Source organism: Puma concolor, chromosome C1 (genome assembly GCF_028749965.1).
Source record: "Puma concolor isolate L17-30 chromosome C1, mPumCon1.1.hap2, whole genome shotgun sequence".
Classification (NCBI taxonomy): domain Eukaryota; kingdom Metazoa; phylum Chordata; class Mammalia; order Carnivora; family Felidae; genus Puma; species Puma concolor.
The window spans coordinates 196,180,483-196,198,841 of NC_141674.1; the positions used below are offsets into that span (position 1 = coordinate 196,180,483).

Here is an 18,359-nt window from a genome sequence, read left to right on the forward strand (position 1 = left end):
TAAAAACTAATGACTTGTACCTTTGTCCTCGACAAAATTTCTAGATTTATTGATTTTACAAAGTATATATACTCAGTAATAAAAAATAAAATTCATGCCCTTCCTATAAAACACCAAAAAAAAGTGAAGGTATTTGAATAATAAATGTAAATAACACTTATTTACATTGTTTACATTTATTATTCAAATACCTTCACTTTTTTTTGGTGTTTTATAGGAAGGGCATGAATTTTATTTTTTATTGTTATTTTAAGAGAAAAGATTTTTTTTTATTGTTATTTTAAGAGAAAAGATTTTTAGAGCTCAGAGGCTAAATATCATATCTGGCTTTGAATTTAGTATCATCTGGGTAAACAAGCCTCAGTATCCTCATTCTTGAATTTAGGAATAATAAGAGCTGCCTCTAACTACTGTGTTTGTTTGCTCATCACATGTTTGGTATTCACAAAAGTGCTTTGAAATCTATAAGGTGCTGTAGTCTCACGTATCTCTTTTTTTTTTTTCAAAAAAGGATTTGAAATGGCATTCAAACACACAGTTAAAAAGTTAATGTGAAAGAAACATAGTACAGGAAAATGGGCGGAAGGAGCTAAATAGTAAAATGATGCCCAAGTCGGGTTGAGGCAAAGAAATGCCTCCCACAATATCATATTTAATTGACAATGGGGGATTATTGGTTTGACTCCAAACTGCAAACTAGCAATGAAAGTATAGGAGAAAACAATCAGGTACAAGATGCACAGTGGATATATTGTTAAAATACCCTTTTTTTCTAAGAAGAAAAATAGATTTTTTTGTGTGTGGTTTTAAGAGCTGAGACGAGGGACGCCCAGGTGGCTCAGTCGGTTAAGTGACCGACTTTGGCTCAGCTCAGGTCATGATCTCCAATTTGTGAGTTCAAGCCCCGCATCAGGCTCTATGCTGACAGCTCAGAGCCCGGAGCCTGCTTTGGATTCTGTCTCCCTCTCCTCTTTGTGTTCTGTCTCTCTCTCTCTCAAAAATAAATAAACGTTAGAAAAAAACTAAAAAAAAAAAAAAAGACCTGAGATGAATTTCCATACAAAGGAAAATGTAATACTGTAGAACAATGTCTAACATGACTGAATAGCCTTCAGTACACACATTTGCAATTCACAGTGTTCCTCAATATAAATGGAAGGGGTACCACTGAAATGCAATTCAATAAATAATTTGTACACAGCTCAAAATTACTGATATAAACACACAGTTGTATGTTGTATGTCTACCTGAATCTTGGAATGAACTTACTGCACAAAAGAGCAAATGGTCCACATATCATTCAAGGAATCTTTAGTAAATATGAGCCCACACAAAAAATACAGTGCAGACACTTCTTCCAACTAAAGGCAGATTCATATGCCTTAATGATCACACAAGTATAAAAAACTTTTGACACATTCAAAGTTAGAAGGAAGAATAAATCAAGAAAACCCAAGTTCTTTCTTTGCATTGATAGCAATGCATTTTCACAAATGTTACCAGGTTATAAGCCTTTGAAAAAAAGGAGACTTTCACCTTTTGGAGCATTGTTGTTATCCATAAATATTCTCAACTCCTTAAAAATTAATGTATTGTGAGTTCTAACAACCCGTGGGAAGACAATGTCTTGAGGAGAATTTTCTGATGCTGTGGTTTCAGTTTTGTTTTGTTTTGTTTTGTTTGTGAATATAGGATCAGAGCCAATTCGCAGAGCAGGAAAAAGTGGCACTTCCACACCCACCACCCCTGGATCAACCGCGATCACTCCTGGTACCCCACCAAGCTATTCTTCACGCACACCAGGCACTCCTGGAACCCCTAGCTATCCCAGAACCCCTCACACACCAGGAACCCCCAAATCTGCCATCTTGGTGCCCAGTGAGAAGAAAGTTGCCATCATACGTACTCCTCCAAAATCTCCTGCTACTCCCAAGCAGCTTCGGCTTATTAACCAACCACTGCCAGACCTGAAGAATGTCAAATCCAAAATCGGATCAACAGACAACATCAAATACCAGCCTAAAGGGGGGCAGGTAAGAATCATATGAACCCATATTTGCTGCTGGAAGTAAATTGCCACTAATTATTAGAATGTCTTCCTCATATTATATGCTAACAGTTCTTCCAATAAAAGGGAGGTGGAGGTGTTAAAAAAATTAATGGTTATGGTTCATTGCCAAGAGTTTAGACCTTATCTGAGAAATCTAGCTTATCAAATATAATGAAAATGACATGAGATATCCATTCCTTCTGGTTATTATCAGGTAAAAATGGATTTGACCATGCAGGAGAATTTTTCCATTAATTGCTAGCAGATCTTTTCTGAATGTATGTCTATTGCCTTGTGGACTTTGGTTTAAGAGATTAAAATTACATTTCTGATATGAATTTGAGTGTTCTAGTTTAGATCCTGTGACCTCATTTGACTATCTTTTAAGAATTCCACTTTTATCTCCTTTCTCCTTCGATGATTTTCTATGACATCTTCTACCATTTCCCCATCTCTACACCAACACCAGAACGGTTCGCCAAATTTCTTTTCTGGCTGCTCATGTTTACAAATTGCAAAGGGTAGACATTCGTGTTGATGATAAACAGGCAGTTTTGTATAGTTCTGATGCATGAAATTATTATAGCAGAACTCTTTAAGATTAATTATATTGGATAGAATTATTAGTAAAGCTCTACCTATTAAGTCTTAACTTCAGCTCCAGTACGAACGTTCACATTTTTACCAACCAAGGGTGTTTGAATTCTGCCTTGACCTGAACCTTGCTTACATACTGTTTGTTTAGATGAAACAATTAGCCTGGAAGGAGATAATACAAATATCATTTCTTGTTTTTGTTGTGATACTGATTGCCTATGGGATAGTTTGACTTTTCTTGTCAGTAAAGAGATAAAACACCCATCCTTGAGAGAAAGAAGAAAGAAAGTATCATTTCCTTTGTGCATCACCAAACTTGTAATGCCCTCTCAGCATCTCCAAAAGCCTTTCTTTTAACTTCAGTATTCTTTTCTGCCTCTCTTTATTTTGTGTCTTATATTTTCTGCCGCTGATTTTTGGTATCCTTCTTCCATGCCAAAGAAAATATATTTTCAGGCAGGTTTAGAAAAAAGATCTTGCCAAAACATGAAGCTATCAAGGATTCCTACTCACTGCTGAAACAAAAACTCAGTATTGCCCCTTCCTTTAGCACCAAACTTGATTGCTGTCTCACTGTGATTCCGTTCCACAAAGCCCAAGGAGGTATGAAAAATCAACCAAAGAGTTGGAAGAAGTGGAGGGCAGGGGTGGTGCTCAGTATGCCCTCTGCAGAATGACTGTAACATTCTCTAGGAATAAAGTCATCAACAAATGCTTTTTCATACAAGATGTTCTTAAAATATGAGCTGCAAGAAATATTTTTTAAACAATACAAAACAAAAAGCTAATTCTACCAAATTTGATCCTGTAATTCCATAAATCTCATAGTATTCTTGGATTCCTCAGAGTTTTACACACTCCAGAGAATGAAATATTTTGAGTCTTTAGGAAATACCCAAATGCTGTATTACACACCATTTGTAATATTTATGTTTTATATTTATATATAAATATTAGTTGACTAAAATAAATTTAGTACAAATTTTAAAGTATCATTTTAGTTTTTGTTGAGATACCTATTAAAATACAATAGCCAGTAAGTATATTTAGAATCAAATCTCTTTCTATAAATATCCTTTTGGTTTGTATTTTCCTGATCTAAATGTGGGGTTTATTTGCTTATATTCTAGAAAATACTGATACTTAACATGTTTCTTCTTAGAATCACAAGGGAATATAACTCATCTCCAAAATATTTTCCTGAAAGTAAAAATAAAATGTAATCAAAATGGAATAATTATTGATATAATTTGACATGGAAATTCTACATGTGACTCCTCAAGGTAGAGAGGCATAAAGAATGGTTTTAGCCTCCGCTTTGCCAGAATCACTAAGGTTAAACCAGTCCAAAAAGTATGAATACTTCATCCTTCTGCTTCTTTACCATATCTGATTGTGAATATTTTTATGTCTAATTAATTGACTTCTACTATACTTGGTAATTCATAAAAGTGACATAAAGATGTCTCATTCTCTTGAATTCAACTAAAATGGCCTCAGAGATTGTTGTAATTAAGGGCTAGTAAAGACATATGACACAAAAATTACAGAATAAAAATAGCCTCAAACTCATGCTGTCCTTTGAAGAAAATCTCTTCTTTCATAAGGCAAGTGTTAATCTGCTGCAAAATTATCCTATATCAGCTGCAGAGGACTTGGAAAAATGTCCACAACAGTGGAGTTATGAAGTGACTCTTGTTGGAGAAGCAGGAGATATTTCCTCACCAAGATAAACAGATGGAAGGAAGATACTTGCCTTCTATTTGGTGATAGATGGTACAATGTGTTTAGGTTGGAAGAGGAAATAAATTGGGAAGTTGAGGTGCCCTGTAGTTGAACTGTCTTGGTAGGAAAAACACATCACTTAACACTTTAACAGTGTTAATATAAGCTGCAAGAAATCTTTTTCTTTGAGGCTTAAAAGCCTCAAACACAAGGAGTAAGGAGAGATTCTTTTTCTGTACATGTTAAACTGGAGGTTTTGACTGGATGATTCAAGATTCCACTTTACAGAATGACTAGGAAACATTTTTATGTTAAAACATGTTAGAAATTATCAGGATGATATACTAAAGACCCTTTTAATCTGATTGAGGATCCATAAATGCAATCTACTGGGGAGACCGTAGCCAATGGCATGTTGTTCCCAATTATAAATTGATAATCCTAAGATAGTTGAATGGATGGTGTTCAACTCAGAATCATTGAAGAGGACAGGATAATAGCAATACTTTCCGTAGAAGGCAAGTTTTGTAATAGAGATATGTAGTCTATAGATATTAGGAAAAATAGTCACACAATTCTTATTAATAAATAAAGGAGGAAAATTATAGATGTAACCTTAATTCTTCTACACAGGCTCTATTGTTAAATCTGAAGTGGTTAGACTGTATGCCAATGATTTCATTTTAAAAGCTATATTATTGCTGTTTTAAAGTTTGTATAATCATTAAGAAATGGGAGGGGAAATCTGTAATAAAAAATATATATGTCTTGGGAACCCAACAACTTTCAAGTTGGGAAGCTTTATTATTTGCCTGAATCTGAGCATTTATTGCCCTTCCGTATGTATAGGTTGTGTGCTTACATTTATTATCGCTTCTGTTAAAAGTCCAATTTTATATTGGAAGAGAGGCTTAGCTCTGTGGCTCAGTTCAGTGAAGCAAATCAATGCATAATGGAATAGATAAACTAGCTGAAGATGTGAGGAGCTTTACAGAAAGCAATAATATTAATCTTTTCAGCTAAAACACAAATTCATTCTGCTGGAAAGAACATACCCAATCCTATATTCACTGTACACTGTGACCTTGGTTAATTTAACTCGAGGCTCAGGTAAGACTATCTTAGTGTATTAACTTGAAACTATTTCAATGTAGTTAGCTCCCTATTCTACATGAAATCTAAATCTAGATTTTACAATCAATAGTGTTAGCTTTTTTAAGAACACAGCTGCTTGATTTAAACAGAAATAGGAAAATAAACAATTTCTCTAAATGCGTGGCATAAAAAATTTAGGCAAGAACGCAGTGAGTTGTACTTTTTACCCTTCCTATCAATGGATCAGCTTTTTTATACGTACTTTGATTTATGTGGAATACTTTTACATGCTTTAACAAGTTTCTCATTTTTTTTCTCCAAAAGCTTTATGAAGATCACTATACAAAGAACAATTTTTGTACCCTTGTCATAGTTGAAAGTTACTGATGGGGTGACTTCACAAAAACTGTTTTATTTTATAGCTTTTTGGATATGATGGCTAGCTAGATCATGATCTCTGCAAGGACATGTCTATGGATTTGACTGATTACCTTGTGGATTACATACTTCTCCTTCGTTCATGGAACAGTCAGTCATTTTCAGGTCAGCTGCGCTAAAGATGGTGGCATCTTCGAGCAAGTCACACCTGTTAAAGAAAAGAACAGTACTTCTCTTTTATATACAGAATCTTGTAGAATGTGTCAATCTATTACCTTCCCAGTCAGTGTTGCCCTAGCATCTTTTTAAAAAACTTATTTAGAGGAGCACCTGGGTGCCTCAGTTGGTTAAACATCCGACTCTTGATTTCGGCTCAGGTCATGATCTCACGGTTCATGAGACTTGAACCCCGCGTGAGGCTCGGCCCAGAGCCTGCTTGGGATTCTCTCTCTCCCTCTTTCTCTGCCCCCTCCCCCAGTCACACACTCTCTCTCTCCCTCTCAAAATCAATAAGTGAACTTTTTTGAAAAGACAATAGAAACAACAAAATATACTTCTTTTTGTAGTGCCATTAATATAATGTATTTGTACCATCTTAATGTCATACCATTTCATTTAAGCAGATGGTGAGGTCACTTTAAACTCTCAAATTCATGGTTCTACTTAAGAGATTGATAGTATCTTTGCGTTACAACTCATTAAGAATATTCACTTAGCTATTCTAACAAATTCCTTAAGTATGTGCAACAAAGGGCAAGCTGAACTTGAGTAAAGCAATCAGTGCTTCTGAAATGTAATTGGGAGAGAGGGAGGAAGGAGGGAATGGATGAGGGAAATGTGGACAGGAACCTTTTTTAGATTTTCTTATAAAGTTTTAGGAATTAGAAAACTTTTTGGGCCTTTCACGTGTAATTTGAATAAGTTACTTTTAGTTTCATACTCAAGGAGAAAATGGAATTAATGCTGGAGGCAAGTAATAAATTATACTGAAACAGGGTTTTTTTCTCATTCTGTCAAATTATGATGGCCACCATTGTGAAAGGTCTGCTGAGTGCTATTAACATATAAGTAAATTAATAAAATTATAAGCTTTATAAATTAAAAGAGAATTAAAATTTATTTAGATTTATTCCTCATTCTCATTGGGTATTATTTCATCAAACATTTATTAAGACCCTGATGGGTACTCTATGACAAATGGAAAGAGACATGGTCTCTACAATCTAGGCAGAAAAGAAGTGGCTTTTTTTTTTCATTTCCTATCTTCCCCTAGCTGTCTTGCCCTTATGTAATAATTTAAAGTTCTTTCCAAGCCATTTCTTTCCATCTCATTGGGCTATAAATAAGTGCTAAATAAGAAAAGCAATAAAATACCCCATAAGCTTTAAAATACTGTCAATCCAGCATGAAGAAAAACTATTCACTGAATATGCATTATATTATACTGACAAGGGTGTGTGTGTGTGTGTGTGTGTGTGTGTGTGTGTGTGTGTGTGTGTTTGAAAGTCAACATTATCTCAAAGCAAAAGCTCCTTAATATCATGGACCCTGTCTTTATGCAAGAGAAATTTTATAACTATAATTCAAGTGTCTTTTGTAGGGTAATGAAAAATTTTGGAGCTATGCTTCATAAATATTAATTATTTAAAAACTATGATAAAAATCATTACAAGTTGAGGCCTATAGAGTCCTTTTTATGTTTGCTATTTACTTACAAGCCAAGCAAGGACATAGGAACAACCTTGAATCTCAGATTATTTTCAAACAACTGAACTAAATTAAAATTTTTTTAATGTTTATTCATTTTTTGAGAGAGAGACAGAGTGTGAGTGGGGGAGGGGCAGAGAGAGAGGGAAACAAAGAATCTAAGCAGGCTCCAGGCTCTGAGATGTCAGCACAGAGCCTGATGTGGGGCTCGAACTCACAAACTGCAAGACCATGACTTGAGCTGAAGTTGGATGCTTAACTTACTGAGCTACCCAGGCACCCCCTAAATAAACCCTTTAAAACTTCCTACCTTGGGGTGCCTGGGTGGCTCAGTGGAAATGACAGCTTCCAATTCTGTCTCTCCCTCTCTCTCTCTACCCCTTCCCCGCTTAGTCTGCCTCTCTCTCTCGAAAATAAATAAACATTAAAAAAATTAAAAAAAAAAAACTTACTGCCTTTACACTTGGTCCACTATTCCTTAAATTTCCTACAAATTTAAACTGAACAAAAAAAATGTAGTGCCAGTGTTCAACCCTGAGGTTAATGCCTAAACTCAGCGTCTGTTCCACCAAACATTTCTTTACAAATTTTTCAGCATTATTTGCTTATTCAGGGTTTTTGATGTGGTTCTGTTTTTTGCTGTGTGGCATAGCCTGCATCGAAAAATTGGGCTGTCATCTTGATGGGCCCCTCCAATGTATCCTTTTCCTTTAGAGCTCTGTGGAATTGTAGGTTTTGATATAAACTGTTATTTCTATTTACATGTGCACTCTATTTATTGCTTATATTTGATACATCAAATTCTGAAGAAGTTATAGGTCAGTATAGGCAGAGTTAAAGTTTGAAATAGAGGGGCATCTGGGTGGCTCAGTGGGTTGAATAAACGGCTCTGGATTTCTGCTCAGGTCATGATCCCAGAGTCGTGGGATCAAGCCCCAAGTTGGGTTCCGTGCTGAGCATGGAGCCTACTTAAGATTCTCTTCTTTCTCTCCCTCTGCTCCTCTCTCCTGCTTGCACTCTGTCTCTCTCTCTGTGTAAAAATTAAAAAGAAAAGAGACCTTGCAATTCAATAAATAAAAAAAATTTGAAATAGACTATAAAGTCTATATGCATTTTAATCTGAGTACATGGTTGTTAACAAAAGAGTCTTTGTAAAACATCATCTGTTCCAGAGAACTTTTATTCTTCAGAAATACCTGAGGTTGTCATTTTTTTAAGCGTTTATTTCTTTATTTTGAGAGGCGGGAGAGGCAGAGAGAGAGGGGGAGAGAGAGAGAGAGTCACAGCAGGCTCCATGGTCAGCACAGAGCTCCACATGAGGCTCAAACTCATGACCATGAGATCATGACCTGAGCCGAAACTGAGCCCGATGCTTAACTGACTGAGTCAGCCAGGAGCCCCTTTTGTTTTAATACATGATACTGCAGGACCCTAAATAGGCTCGATAAATAGTTTTCATTAAAATTGAATGCTATAAAATGGGAAATACTTTTAAGAGAGAAAGAGGGAGAGAAAGTGTTTTTCTAATGCAAGGCCAAGGAAAGGCTTTATTTTTAAGCACTCCTGAGAAATCATGTAAAGCCAAGGGAAAAGCTTAATCTCCTGGAAAGTTGAAGGGAAATCAGTTGAGTGTCACTGGCCACTACCTGTTCAAAAGAAAAAAAAAGTATTCTTTCTAAGACAACATTAGATGGAGGAATAAAGAAGTGATACAGCAATTAAGGATCATACCTAGCTAGAGGTTGTCTGTAGAGCCTAGCACTATCATGTAGGAGAGCCAAGAAGAGAATCCAAACTTTTGAACTCCCAGTTAATCTCCATATCTTGCTATCTTGAGCTGCATGTGGATCTTTTGATAAAGAAACCAGCATCAGAGTGTGTCAAATTTTAAAAAAAAGATCAAAACACCATTGCTTAAGAAATTCAAGCTGACATGGTGATTAATGCCTCTGGTTTATAAACCGTTTTACTAAAAACCATAAACCAGGATTATATTTTCTTTCATTTTACACGTTTCGTATTTCCAACGAAGCTCTGGTAGAAAGAAATTTGTTCTTGCCTTCAGACATATCCTACGTTTTGTCTTCTGGTCCTTCTTAAAGCAACCTCATTTGGGGAGAAAAAGAAGTGTATTTCTCTAAAGGAGCATTCAAACTTCCATGCAGAGAGAGTACAGTGGCATATCATTTCAACTGAACCATCATTATAAAATCCAACTAGAGGGGCGCCTGGGTGGCGCAGTCGGTTAAGCGTCCGACTTCAGCCGGGTCACGATCTCGCGGTCCGTGAGTTCGAGCCCCGCGTCAGGCTCGCATCAGGCTCTGGGCTGATGGCTCAGAGCCTGGAGCCTGTTTCTGATTCTGTGTCTCCCTCTCTCTCTGCCCCTCCCCCGTTCATGCTCTGTCTCTCTCTGTCCCAAAAATAAATAAACGTTGAAAAAAAAAAAAAAAATTTTAAAATCCAACTAGAGTCGCACCAGGAATATCCAGAAAGTCACTACACTGTTCTTCCCTAATGTGGTGGAGGAAGATAGAATTAGTAAAAAGTAAAATAAAATAATTCTGATTAATTATTCAATTACATTAGTCTATTCTTTTTAACTCTTTCTTATATGACTCTTATGTAAATGAAAAGTCAACAGTGAATGCAAGCAAGTCGCCAACCTTTGTTCCTGAGACTGAAATCCTTTTTTGCCAGCCTCCCTTGAGAGGGACTGATGGACTGATCCCATGAGAGGGACTGATGGGCTGATCCTTGAAGAATGACGAGTTCCATACTCAACTTGGAATGAGGCATTCTAGCGAGAGATAACATAAAGAAAGCATGGGAATAAACTTCAAAACGTAAACAAGGGCCTTAAAGTATGGAATGCAACACTGTCTGGCCAAAATGTAAAATTTTGAGAAGCAGGCTCAAAAATCAGAATTTGGAGAACCTGATGGCCTACCTAAGAATTTTTGATGCATCTAATAGAAAATAGACTTTGGGAGAATTTTGAGTAAGGCAGAGCTTTAGGAAGATGATTCAGTTAATTGAAATAATACGTTTCCCTTCCACTATAAAGTACACAGAAGGAAAGATTGCTACTCTTTCAAATGACTCCATTTTGCATTAATAGTGCAGGTAAAAATTTTGACTGAAAGAAATTGACAGAAAAGATAAAATGTGCTTTAGAGTTAACCCTGTATAATGATTATTCAAATATTTTTTCCTCTGTATCATGAATATAGAAAATTAGTTCATCAAATAGAAGTTTGTTATATTTTTTCTAGACCATCTCTGAAATGTCAAAATAATTTTCCCTTGATATGTAGGAAAACAAAAACTCAATGGAAATTCCTTACCCAAAAAAGTCATTTTTATTTAGACCCATCCATAGAGCACAGAGAGTTAAAATTTGAGTCTCTGATTTAGAAAAAGAGCACAAATCTGGAATAAAGCTTTCTCCTTCACAGCAGCTATCTATTTTTCTATTTTGTGGAATGATTTCTGAGGACTGCTAATATTTGTCAATTAACTCTCTAAGGTGTTAATTATTTGTAAATGATCCCACAGTTCTTTGCCATGAAGTATTTTGTGATTTTGTTAAAGCATAAATGTGCATCACATGGACTAGGTGGGTGCAAGTTGTCAAGCTAGAATACAACTTTACTGAGCATCAAGCATCTAGTGCCCAAAGTGATTTTGTTTCTGTCTATTCAACCATCAAGCAAAATGGTGAATGTCATATTCTGCCTTATTTGTTTAGCAAAAACAATATACTCTGAAGCTATTACAAATATGGAAATATGTAAAGAACATGCCATTAATGCATGTCAAAGGTCTGCTTCATCTTAAGAATTGAAAAGACATAGGTTGGGAAAGTCTACCGTCAAAAAAGACCCCTGGTTGTTTCACTAGAAAATCTATGATTCTCTAGAAAATCTGAGGAAAATCGACAGAAGTCAGCCTTTAAGTTTTAGGATTTTAAGATTTAAAGTGTCTTTAAATAATGCTAGCAATGTGCCCCCTTTAGGTTTGAATCATTTGTTTTAGAAATCATAAAAATTGCCAGTTGATTAAATGTTAGAGTCAAACAGATTCATGCAACTAAAATTGGAATTTCCATTTTTGCAACAAGTGAATCAGATTTAACATTTGGCTTTGATCACTTGGTAATGAGTCACTTGATTTGTATTCTAATGATCTCTAAATTAAAATTTGCAAATGGAATATGAGACCCTGTACATCCACAAGGATTAGGAAAAATGGCTTAGATGAATTCTGTTTCATTGACAAAATAATTAGATACTCATGGAGGATAATTAAAAGTATTATTATTTGAAATAATAAAATGATTTGCTTTCTACAAATAATTTATCTGTGAGGCTTGAGGTGTAATGGCCCTTGTTGACAAAGTTATTTGTGTCTCCATTTTATGTGAAATTCCTAGCATACAACTACACTTATTGTTAGATACAGACTCTGTGATATTACCCCCTTCTTTTTAAATTGGAATTTTTATCATGCCCTAAAGAGTGGCCCAGTCATCATGTTTTCTGAATTCATATTTTGGCAAGAGGCCCTTTCCTTGGGCAGCCGATGAGAGCTGTCAATGATATTTCCCTGTAAGGGACAAGCTCTCTTGCCAGTGGTAGGCAGGCACTGCAATTTAAGCTTTGTCTAGTTAAAAATAGTCAGGACTCAATGTCAACTTGAATTTTTTACTCTGTTTTGCAAATACCAAGAGATGTGATACCACTCTTGGAGAGGGCTGTATATCTAGGATATATTTATTTAGCTTTTTATAATAAGAGGACAAACTGTCCCCTAAAGCATTGAAAACATAATTTCTCTTTAGCTATTAAAGGGACACCGGCAGAGTAGTAGAAGTAGCCAAAGTAAAAATCAAAGAAACAAACAACAAAAATAAGCCTTTCTTTCCCTGCTTACGTTATTCATGTGCCCTCCAAAACATGCAAAATTTAAGACACATGAAAGAAGTCACAAGAGCTATTACTTTACACATTACATTACACTAGAGTAATGTCTGTCCAGATCTAGATTTGCTATTGTCCTTAAGATGAATACTGAACTTTCTGAAAATAGAAATAAAACGCCTAACCTCAAACCTTTTGGACCTATGAAGGCCTGGACTACCTTTACATGACCTAGTATAAGTCAGCTAACTAATGGTCCTTGGTTTGCTTCCTTCTAAAAATGGAAAGAATGCTTCCACACCAATCATCCAAGGTTTATGGCTGTTTATGAGCAGCTGTCAGAGAGAGGCCTCTCAGAAGACCACTGAACCAAACCTGCAAGGCAGTAGTGAAGCCCTTTCAGCAGAGGAGGCCCTGAGCCTCCTCGTTGACCCCCTTGGGAAAGCAAGGGTTCTTCCACTGGATGCATAAGAACCCTCATCTATGGCATTCAGCCCAACCAGTCATGAACCTCATAGCACAGGTGGTGCTATGTCAACCAATAAAAAGTCAAATGTACCAGGTAATTTATAATTACGATGGCTGACACTGTAGGATTTAAGGGGGTAGGGCATCTACTACACTGAATTACACTATTGGGCCTTTCATAGAGTAGACCTGAGTCCCAGCATTGTCCACAGTATCAGGAGCCTCCCCATCACAGATGACCCAATTTTTATTTTTCTATTCTTCTCATCATTTCCAGATTACACCTGCCTACAACTTGGATATCTAAAGTTCTTGAGCATTTGGCCCTTGGGGATTCAGGAGAATAGGGGCTCATATTTATATGATAGATCTGTTCTTCAGTTCCAGTGTTAGTTTTTTTTTTCTCTTAAATGATTATGTAGGTGGAAGGAAGTTTGGAGCCTCCTTGGCACTGATCCATTCTGGCTCCCTATACCCAGCATACTGAAAGAAAAATGCACGGTGAAGTTACCTCCAATTCCTTTTAGGTTAGGATTTTAAACAAGAAGATCGATTTTAGCAAGGTTCAGTCCAGATGTGGTTCCAAGGATAACATCAAACATTCTGCTGGGGGCGGAAATGTAAGTAGAAGCTTCTATTAGAAAGCTGTCCTGATTGTTTGGAGCCATCTGCACAGCCAGCACACTGTCTCTTTTCCTGCCTTCCTCACAATACACACCCCCCCTTCTTGTTGCTGCTCCACGTGTGCCCTGGTCAGGGAGCTGGTCACCCTTGCATTTTTGCTGGTGGACTTCCCATCCTTCCCTGTAAGGTCATCAACAAATTTCTTTCTTTGAATTGAGGAATAAAACCTTAATGGACTGCACAGTGGTTTTCAGGGGGATGGCAAACCCACCTCACTTGCCAATTTTGTTTGCTGGCCTTTGGCTTCAAGGTATTTCCTCATGCTGTCTCTACTCCCCAACAGAAGTCAGCTGGGCACACACACATTTATAGTTCCATTTAAATTACTCTTGAAGCAAAGGCTGATACACTTGAAAGTACCTAAAGTGTATTATGACAGTCTTTTGTCCATCGCTATTCATGAGAGTTAGGATATCATTTGCAATAATGCAAAACTAATGAAACACAGTTCATGTGTCATTCCAAGTCCCAATATAAATTTTGTCTTGACGGGATTATGTTTTCTGTGCCTTGAATTGAGTGGAAATAATGTCCTTTGAGAGGAAGGGAAAGATGAATCCATGTTTCTAAAATGTAGTTGAGGCAGAGGCAAACCCAAGGTATAGTCAGCATGATTCTTCACAAAATAAGAATAATAAAAGAGGTGAGCCAGGCTGACTGTCTGTTCTACAGATCCTGTCACCTAAAACTTCAGAACCTGGCCATCTGTGACTTAAGTAATTTACAGTGTAAAGTCCAGATTTCTCACCTGTTTAATAACTCTTGGCTCCTTGCTCCTCAGCTGGGCAGAGATGGAGTCAAGCAGTGAAAGAGGACAAACAACTGCCTTCTACCAGGAACTGTCACCTCTTGCTTGAACTAGTCCCACTGAGCATGAAAATGTCACTGTCATAGGAAGTCCATAACAAGGTTTGCTGGGCTCCTTTAAGGGTGCTGGGCTAAGCCTCAGGATCAGTATTTACATTGACACGTTGCCCTCCTCCCTGTGTCCTGACTGTAAGTGCAAACCATGCGATACTTTCACAGAAACAGTCTCGGTCCTGGGAAATAACTGGAGGGTATCAAAGGGTGACCCCTATCCTCTACTGCAGGGCCTGCTGGTCCAAACAGCTAAGTGGCAAAGGATAAATGAGATAACTAACCATCTTAAAGAAATTAGGGGAGCTTCCAACCTCCAAAACAATAGTCTTAAACTTTCCTCTAGAGAAGAATCACGTGTTCAAATATGCAGATTCCATGGCCTCATTTCCACAGTGTCCAATTCAGTAATCCCATGTACATCTAATGCAAATGGACAACAGCCCACATTTGGAAAAGCACTGTTTCTAACACGGGGAGAGGAAATAATTTCAATAAAATACAAGAAAAAATGTTAATACCATCTTATAATTTGGTGTATGAGAAAAATTCCATCAGCCAAGACATGACAATAGTATTTTAGAAAAGCATGGTTACAGCTTTCTTCTTGTATCTTAAAGCAGTGGTGGTCTTCTTATATCTATGAGCAATGGTGGTCACTTTTATGTAAAAATCACTTTTAAAAAAAATCATTCATCTCTTCACTTCGCTTTTTGCTTATGGGAAGGTTTAACACCGTGTGGTTTCATTCTCTGAGTGGAAGCTTGCCCTATTAATCCAGGTGTTGCTATCCTCTTGTGGCATGATCTGTTTTCTACTAATAAAATCTTCTATCCTAGGATTTTCTTTCACTTCAGTCCTTCTCTCCAACCAAACGTGGGAGGATATTGGGAGGTTATGTTTTCCTGTGTGTGTGTATGTACTTCAGTTTGGGTTTCTGTGTTGTTGGGTGTTGTGAGCTTGGATATGTTTGCGGGTTTTGCATATGAGCTTTGGAGCTCGTCTATGTCCCAACCATTTTAAGCATATTTTATGTGGCTCATACAGGTACAGATTGTTACCAAGAAGATAGACCTAAGCCATGTGACCTCCAAATGTGGCTCTCTGAAGAACATCCGCCACAGGCCAGGTAAATAAATTCTTCTTAGTAGTTAGAGAAATATTAAATTGTGTTTAAGAAATTGACAAGCAAAATTTTTGTTATGAAATACCTACTTGGAAAAATGTCTCAAAATCCTGAAAATTCATGCTTTTATTAATAGAAACTTAAGCTAGAAACTTCAAACCATCTTCATTGGGACAGATAAACTTCAATATCACAAAGAGGCCACATATCATAGGACAAGTTCAAAATCAAAAGATATATAAAATGCATTTATCTCTACGTTCTCAACCTGCACACTGGAGTTCTTTTAAAATATATAGTCCATAAAATACCTTGGGCCATGTATTCATACATAATTACATGAGCTGAAATTAGCATTTCCAAAGATTTTTCATGAAAACGTTTTTTCTACATTATGTGAAATAGGGTTTGTGCTTAAGCAAAGCTGATGAAATGTGTTTATCTGCTGAATTTCTCAGATCCTATAGTAGGTCAACAAGCATTACGAACCCTCAGCAGAATGCAGTGCTTAATGGATCCATTGCTTGATGCAGTGCTCATCCCAATTCATTTAACCATTGGCCTCTCGTTTTTCTAGAATATCCTATGGGACTAGTGGTCTAAAGTAGAACTTATATTCATACTTGCTGGGAATTATTTCATCTTTAAAATGTAAATCTAACATATTATGAGTCATTTTTTATTCTGAGTATCATTATCACATATTTTTGTTAAATTCTACCTGCATGCCTATGTAAATAGTGGACAACTGTCAAATTTATAATTTTCTTAAGAATGTTTTGACACAGTATATACCATTGAATTATAGAAGGACACGATGTTAGTATGCCTGATAACTTAATTAAACCAAGTAATAGGTTATTACCATTCATTATCTCAAATGTTATCAGAAACGAGGGATAAGAACTGTGAGCCCCAGGGCACCTGGGTAGCTCAGTTGGTTAAGCACCGACTCTTGATCTCAGCTCAGATCTTGATCACAGGGTCATGAGTTCAAGCCCTGCATTGGGCTCCACGCTGAGCATGAAGCCCATTTAAAAAGAAAAAGAACAACGACAACAACAATTGTCGACAACAACAATTGAGTCCAATAAGATTTGTGACCAAGAGAAGATTATTAGCAATGTACTAATTGAAAATTAGTTGAAAACCAAATGTAGATAGGATAAGTTTCAAAATGAATAAATGCATTGGAAACATGTCTAGGGGTCAGGCTTCACTTTGAGAAGGTGTGTTCATAAAGTAAATCAAGGAGTTAGAAAATACATATATGGAATCTCTGTTGGTTCACGACCCTCTTGGGAGCTTCCCTGGTATAATCTGAAATTGGCCCCTGTACTCAGAAGGCAGGAAGAAACTGAAGAAAGAGGCAGGCCACTCCAGGTTGGCAGTGGCAATTTTAATAAGGAAAGGGAATTTACATATGAGGTTTGTCTTGGGCAGCAGCAAGGTGGATCCCAACACCTACTTGCCAAATCTTAGAAGCTTATAAAGAGGCCTTAACTGGGTTTAGTCATGTTTACAGTGTAGCTCTCAACACCACATCGTTATCACAGAGCTATGTCCTTCGAGCAGCCTCTGGAAGCAGGAAAGGCAAGCAGAACCCACATTCCCAGGACAAGGTAGGGAACGAGAAGTCTCTAAGTGCCCGGGTCCAGCTCTCAGGTCAATCAGTGGTCATGTCTTTTTGTAGATTATCCCCAATAATGTCCAATACTAATTTCAGAACTGTTACCCTGGAATTAGCTTCTCTTTCATTCCTGAGGCAGCAGGGACATGGTGTCATACTGCATATCGTCACAATTCTGTCTGTACCTCAAGCTTACAAACACTTAGTTGACTCTACTGCTGTGTCAACATGACAAGTATTTGGCCATACCACCTATTTTCTTCCAGAATGCAAAATAAAATTTTGAATTCTTTATTTTAGACAGTAAGTATTCCATTAGCCAAATTCAACCAGACTCTTGATGCACAGAAAAATGTTACACAGTTAAGGAAATAGTCTATGTAAGATTTATTGGTCATAAAAGACTATTGTCATAGACTCCTACCTATTTCTAAATCTGGATCTTACTTTTCTAAGAACTGCAGCAGATGACTAAATTCATAAAGAAGTGTTAACACTATGATCCTTGACAACAGCAAGCTTTTCACAAAGTTACTTTGGAATGTGGAATATGTACAGAGAAAATAAAGGCAACAACTCAATACCTGGAAGCTCAACCTTAGGATGTATGAGGCCTGATAAAGATTATAGTCCTTCACAATCACGGCTCCTGGTGGGTGCCAGGATTCTTCAGGACCAAGGGGATAGATCCATGAATTCAAATGGGCTTCTCTAATAGTTATATAAAAGTTTCTAGTAGGATTTTCACAAAAACAGACTTCTCGAGCTTCCTTTCCTGAATATATTTGGGGTCAACCTTACATTTTTTTTTCTGTCGTAAAATAGAATTCAACAAAAAATTTAACACAGTTATGTTGACACAACATAGAATCATAAAAGAGAGCTTGAAAAGGCCACTTCTATTAAAGGCTACCAAAAAATAATAGAAAGGTCCCAAGAAAGTGGATCTCATCTAGAGAATTTAACATCCTCTATGCTCTAATCAAGATAAGTATGTTTTATAAATCACACTAATCCCATCACAACTAACAAGTGAGACCCACATGGCCAGGTGAAATGTTGGAAGAATAAAATTGATTGCAATAATACATATTTTGAGGGAGGGACAACTACATGTCTCCT

General features: G+C 36.8%; 1 protein-coding gene across 26 annotated transcripts in view; it reads left to right on the plus strand.

The window, feature by feature from the left end:
- MAP2 (microtubule associated protein 2) overlaps nt 1-18,359 on the plus strand; it is a 141,275-nt gene that overhangs the window by 117,260 nt on the left and 5,656 nt on the right. For 16 of the 26 annotated variants that reach the window (XM_086719490.1, XM_086719493.1, XM_086719500.1 and 13 more), the window contains 3 exons: nt 1,693-2,033; nt 13,467-13,559; nt 15,529-15,610. In XM_086719490.1, the coding sequence (XP_086575616.1) occupies nt 1,693-2,033; nt 13,467-13,559; nt 15,529-15,610 (516 nt within the window). The remainder of the gene's footprint in view (nt 1-1,692; nt 2,034-13,466; nt 13,560-15,528; nt 15,611-18,359) is intronic. The other 10 variants (XM_086719496.1, XM_025934483.2, XM_086719503.1 and 7 more) reach the window with 1 other exon arrangement.